The following is a 6,428-nucleotide window of genomic DNA, read 5'->3' as shown; positions in this document are numbered from 1 at the left end:
TAAGAGGGGACTAAGTGCTAGTAAATGAGTTGAGGTGTGTTTAATGCAATTGAAGGGATAGATGAGGGTTATGTGCAATTATCAATAGAGAGATGCAGGTTTTTCTTTTAACTGCTATAGTTTAAAGAGCATTGACATGTGTCTTCAACTTTTAAATATTTACCTTTTCAAGGGTGTAGTAGGACTTTGGTGTGTGACAAGCTCCCTGCTCAAAGCTCCCACATGTTCCTACCGGCGTACCAAAACTCGCAAACTTGATGGCCGATATTGTCCTCCCATAGGGACAATGGAGGTGAACCTTTGGCCTGTGCACCTCTTCTGGCTTCCCGTCATTGCCAATGTGCCAGTTCTTGATCATAGGATGCGACTCCGAAACATCAGCACAAACACTCGACACTAATCTCTTCACTAGAGCAATCTTGGTCGCGTCACCACCAAGCTCTTCAAATACCACCATCAGATTCTTTGTTGGTTGTAACCAAGAACTTGGCACATGATACCTATGATAATTAATATTTTGTATTAGACCGCATTTTGAGAACATTAAAGTGGACTGAATGAATATACACTTAGAGATAGGAAATGAGAGCTTGGGGAAAATTAGAGGTATTAAATGCACAGATGTCATTGAATGTACCGATTAGGAGAAGTAATAAGATTATAATTAGGATTATTTAGATATTTGTCTCTAAAACTTTCAGTAGTTCCATATTACATCAAATCTTTGAAATTGCTCATGAGTCCCTCAGATCCTAATGGGTCTTGCAATTTGGTCCCTTAATGAACATAATTTCCCTCATCTAAGTTCCCTCAAGAAACCCCTTTGTAAAAATAAAAAATAAAAAATAAAAAATAAAAGAAAATAGCTAAGGGGGTAATTTGGTCATTGACGGACCAAGACCCCTTAGGATTTGAGGGACACATGCCAGTTTTAAAGGTTCTAGGGGCTAATATCTAAATAACCCAATATCATGGAGAAAGAAGGGCTAGAGATAGGCATAAGGAAACTTCGCAATAAGTTGATAAGGAAGAATGATAACGATTGACTTAAATGGAGGAGATACACCTGCACAGAACTGATTGTAAAAGTAGGATTCATATAGTCAGCCTCAAAAAAAATAGCAGAGAGACAACTATTTTAATTGCAATCATTGACTGTTTAATGTATGGTTGTAATTTGTCTTCTTGAGTGTGAAATAGGAAAAAGGTGCAATTCATGGGAGTAATGGTAAGTGTTCGTTTGAAATGATTAAATTCATACACAACCATCCATTAAATAATCAATGGTTGAAATTGAAAATGGCGTCCTCAACACTACTTCTTGCGAGCAGAGGGGATCCAACTCCCAAAAAATTAGGGATACAAGCTTTGTTATTGTGATATTTGTAGGACATGTTTGATTGCAGGGAAATTTTGAAGGAAAGATCAAAGTGAGCTCTGTTATACCAGCGTTGAGTTGGTTGGCTACAACCAGACTGACACTTTGATGGCCTATATGTCCCAGCATAATTGCATTCATTGCAATCCTCCTTTGGTGCCTGCGCAGTCCAATACCGCCCAATGTGCTCTCCGTTAATCCATATCTGACCTTTTCCCATGCTGGCCATGTCCAAAGCCAATGGCTCATCTCCAGCAGGAGCATCAAAATAAGCCTAAAAGTTGAAAGTACTCAAGCGTTGGATCGACGTGCCAATAGAACAATAATTAAGGTTGAATACTTATTACCTTGTACCATGTCATCGGTTGCTGAGTTTGAACTGCTAATGAACCTTGCATCCATTCAACAGATGAAGTGCCTTCTACGGAGTTTAGATTCATAGATTCTCCTTTAAGACCAATCTGCAAAGAAATGAAGCTTTGTCAATCTTCAAATCAAATCAAGGTAAGAAGAAAATTTGATGAGGAAAGAAATTAGACCTGATATGACCATTTTTGCCAGGTTAAATCTCTTTTCCCTTCATCAATCCCATGAAGAACAACAGGGCCTAAAACTCCGGTACTCCACAGTTCATAATGTACTCCCACATTCTTCGCATAGAGCATAAAAGAATGGAAACAAAGGGAGATAATAACTTACATATCGAGATGATAAGAGCATATCTTTTAAGGGTTTTATCGTATTATTTCCAGAAATTATTTCTATATTGAAAATTAGTCCCTCAAATCATTGAAATCTCCATTGAGTCTCTCAATTCTTAAGTTATTTTGACATTTGTTCCTCAAATCATTGAAATCACAGTTAGATCCTCCAATTCTCGTAAGTCGCTTCAAATTAATTCTTATAATTGCTACTTCTCTGATTGCAGGGACTAATTTCAAAATAACTACATACTTGGGGGATCTGATAGCAATTTCAATGATTTGAGCGACTGATTTGAAACTAACTTAAGAATTGGGGTATTTGATAGCAATTTCAATCCTTTGAGATTCTAGTTTCAAACTATGTAAGATATAAGGGACTAATATTGAGAAAACCTTTTTTTCAATGTAGAAGGCTAAATTGATAGAGAAATGAAAAAGCTACCGGTAGTCCAACAGCCACGCTAAGTAGAGCAAGCTTATTAGTTCCAGCGCGAAGATTCGCATCGCCTGTGTAAGCAATCCTCCTATTCTCTCGTTTGCCAAAAGCAGAGCCTAAATAGCAAAATATAACACCGTTACTTATTAATATGATTTTGAGATTTGTAACAGTCATTAATCTTTCGGCGTACATGAGAGTTGTCCATTAATGAAGACATGCAGTGCATGACCTGCTGATTGTACACTAAGAGAAGGAAGTTGACCATCTCGTAAAAATCCTTCATTTGGATTTACATCAACACTGGAAGAAAGAGAGAAAGCATATCAAACAAGGTTATTACATGCAACATCAACAGGCATGATTCGCTGTGAGAGTAGATGGATTGATATAAGATTAATTGCAGGTAGAACCCTTGTACTATCGCCAGATTGTGGATTATACTCCCTGTAGCTCTATTATTGCAGACAGATCTCCTGAGTGAGTTGTTTTTTTTTTAACTCTTTGATCCTCAGGAGGGCTATTAGTAATAAAAAAAAAAATTTCATTCTCTGAGGGTAAAAGATTCAAAAAGATTTACTCAGGAGTCAGGAGTTTATCTGCAACAATATCCACAATTAACCCATTAACAGATTTGCACTTGGCTGGTAAAGACTTAAAAGTAAGTTTTGTGACAAACTAAATCAACTATAAAAATAATAAGCTCAAAGACAACTTAGTGACAAATATAGCTAATGGGGTGTTGCTAGCAGCACATATCAGGTGAATACATTGAGTGAAGCAATACAAATTGTTAACAATGATAAGAGTCATACGCTACTGAATCTATAGCTTTCAAATATTCTGTGGCTTTAAAATAACAACTAATGGAATATTTTATTAAAACCCTCCTGTTTAATCTTACGAACAAGAATAAAAGTATGACAACAGCTTACGAATTTCCAGCATGTTTAATATCCCTAGTATAAAGTACAGAAAGGTTTTTAGATATTAGTTCTTCGAATCTTTCATCTTTTCATTGAAATTGCTACTAGGTCCCCTAACTCTCATAAGTTGTTACAAATTTATCCCACCAATTGCTACTTCTAATCTTGATTGAGGGGCTAATTCCAAAACAACTTAAGCATTGCCCATTGGGGGACCTCATAGCAATTTCAATGATTCGTGGGAATAATTTCAAGCTAACTTAAGATTTGGTGAACATTATTGCAATTCCAATGATTTGTGAGACTAATTTCAAGTTTTGAAAGGCTTAAGGGATAATATAATACAAAAACCCTAAAAAAGAAAAAACTTTGTCAAGACCCACCTAGTAATATACCACAAATAGTCAGTGGTATCCCTTGTGACATTTATTTGCTCCAATAGGCCATTTGTGGTGATCATTGAAGTTTCTGCTAATGAAGCAACCTCCTCATCATACCTCTCCCACATGAGTGACTCTGAATTAGCAGTTGACATTTGCATGAGTGACGTTTGAGCAGCAACCTATTATGCATATAAAGGAACCGTTAGCATAACAGAAAATAAATCTGTAATAAAAAAGGCCATTTTGGATGATTTTTTTTTGAACATGACTTTATCCTTTACTGTCTAAGTTGGAATTTTTATTTGGAGATGGATAATTGAAGTTTGATCCATCTAGCATTCAATAGATACCTATAGCTAAATTGAATAAAGATATGCCTCTTAGTGAATGAAAAAGAATTGCTGTACTCTGAAGGCTTTTTTAAACTTATAACAACTATTTTAACTCATTGGCAAAATCAACATTGTTTATAGACTGGCAAGCCATTTCTTAGTGCAACCAAAAATATGTTCGAAGTTGCCGCGTTTCTCAAAAAAAAAGTTCAAAATTTCTGCAAGAAAACCAATGTTTGCAAAGAATTTTTAAGAAGATGGTTTTTTCCATTTACACTGCTCATAGAAAAAGGAACATATTTTGCAAACTCTTCCACAAAGAGGAAGCTGAAAAGAGCCAATCCAAGCGAACAAATGGGTAACATTATCAAAAACAACAAATTCATTCCCTTGTATTGCATAATAGCAGAATTGGAGACATATACTTTGAAAAGGTAATGGATGTAAATGATGACAATTCTTTGACATAGATCTCAAAAGAAAAAAACTTCACTTGCAAAAAGCTTTTAGTAATTCTGAAAAGATGCATCAATTTCCAAATACTGCCACTAACAAGATTTTCTTGCCTGTTTGCATTTTTTCTATTCAAGACTTTGCGCTTCTAGATGATCTTGGTTTGGATTTTATTTATTGGACATTAGATATTAAGAGGATTTAATGTATCACAATTCTAATGACAAGAAATAGCGTACATATGATAGTCATAATAACAGACTTAGTATAAAAGGATTTATTGAGCTAATTTCTACTTTTCACTTACTTTTGCTGTGTTAAACACCACATTTTTGCAGTCTGGAAGTATACCAATTGACCAAGGCGGCAAGTCATAGTGCATGTTATTGAATATTACTCGTGCATATGAATCAGTTTTGTAGTTTTCAAGAAATGCTGCACATCCTCCTGCTTGAGAACTGAACACATGAGCCTGAAAGTATCAAGAGAGAAAACGAAAGTATTTTGTTATAGGGAGAACTTTGAAACATAATTTTATAGTTGAGTGCTAATGATTCATAATGGAAAGACCTGTTGATATCTTCCCAATGAAGTAAAGGTTGGATCGGCTGAAACTAAAGCCTTTTCACACAATTTAATTGCTCTGTGGAGTTCTTTCAGATGACCATATTTTGGTTCTCGGACTAATCCTAAGAGTTTAACATGAATATGTGAGCACCAACACTCAGTAAAGGGCAAAACATTCGTAAAATGTGTCAAATTCTCTAAGAAATCTGTACTTACCTGAAAAGGATACATAAAACGTGATAATTCTATAGGAAACGTATCGCACATTGGAAGTTTTATAAAATTCATAAAATAATAAGGACTGAACAACAGCTATAATGAACTCAAACAGATAAAAATTGATATCTGATACATTTCCCTCTTAGGCTCTTACCATATTCATCAATGGGAGCATCATAATCATAGCTGGTCGTTATAAATGGACCCCCAGCAGTACGCCCAAAGTTGGTTCCTCCATGGTACTAATAAACAACAATATTACCTCCATTATTTATATTTCCATTTCAAGCATTCAAGAAAGAAAATTGATATGGTTTAGGTAATAACAATAGAAGTTCAAAAGATATAAGTTTGAACCATATAATAATTGACAAAGGAGCCGCCCTTCAGAATAAATCGTGCAACAGAAAATGCCAGATCCTCAACTGGACGCTCGTGAATAGTGCCTCCAAACTCTGTGAACCTGTAATTGCATTTTAAGGAAGCATATAAATGAAGATAAATCTCGAGACAGTTAAAGATTATATTGCTAAAAATGTAAATAAGAATCCTCTCATAGGACACAACAATTTTGGAAACAATAAAAAAGCTACAGGAATAGGAGCAGCTTACCAACCGCTCCAAGCTTCAGTCCACATTGAGGGTTTGTATGGCTTGTTGGGGGCAAAATCATCACAATAGAAGCCATTGCATGTATTAATCTATTACCAAAGATGGTAAAAAAATTCAGAAGCCAATATAATACCATATTGAAGAAATCATCGGAATAAGTCGTAAACCAAATAATAAGAAATGAAATTTGTCATGTGAAATATATCAGCTAAAGACGGCCATAATCCACCACTGAAAAAAGAGCAGGAAGAAACATAGTTGTTGGACATTATGTTACCGAGTGAATTTAATGAATTTGACGCGTCAATATTCTGTCAGATGTAGACAGAAGTAGTACATGATGAGATATATCGAGTGTGTAGACTTAAACAGGAATATCAAGATGCAAACATGAAGTATTCCTGCCAAAAGAAACCTC

The 6,428-nt window shown here is 35.3% G+C and overlaps 1 protein-coding gene across 3 annotated transcripts in view; it reads right to left on the bottom strand.

Moving 5' to 3' along the window:
• The window catches only part of LOC109825641 (beta-galactosidase 5-like), an 8,999-nt gene that overhangs the window by 954 nt on the left and 1,617 nt on the right, over positions 1-6,428 (bottom strand). The window contains exons 7-18 of one of the 3 annotated variants that reach the window (XM_020392502.1): positions 6,011-6,099; positions 5,756-5,861; positions 5,553-5,640; positions 5,183-5,301; positions 4,920-5,084; positions 3,828-4,006; positions 2,712-2,821; positions 2,525-2,634; positions 1,918-2,028; positions 1,726-1,839; positions 1,447-1,652; positions 164-500 (exon numbers count right to left, since the gene is read on the bottom strand). In XM_020392502.1, the coding sequence (XP_020248091.1) occupies positions 164-500; positions 1,447-1,652; positions 1,726-1,839; positions 1,918-2,028; positions 2,525-2,634; positions 2,712-2,821; positions 3,828-4,006; positions 4,920-5,084; positions 5,183-5,301; positions 5,553-5,640; positions 5,756-5,861; positions 6,011-6,099 (1,734 nt within the window). The remainder of the gene's footprint in view (positions 1-163; positions 501-1,446; positions 1,653-1,725; positions 1,840-1,917; positions 2,029-2,524; positions 2,635-2,711; positions 2,822-3,827; positions 4,007-4,919; positions 5,085-5,182; positions 5,302-5,552; positions 5,641-5,755; positions 5,862-6,010; positions 6,100-6,428) is intronic. The other 2 variants (XM_020392503.1, XM_020392504.1) reach the window with 2 other exon arrangements.

This window comes from Asparagus officinalis, chromosome 10, assembly GCF_001876935.1.
Source record: "Asparagus officinalis chromosome 10, Aspof.V1, whole genome shotgun sequence".
NCBI classification, from domain to species: domain Eukaryota; kingdom Viridiplantae; phylum Streptophyta; class Magnoliopsida; order Asparagales; family Asparagaceae; genus Asparagus; species Asparagus officinalis.
Note: the sequence above shows the minus strand (reverse complement) of the source record. Positions and strands in the feature narration are given on the sequence as shown.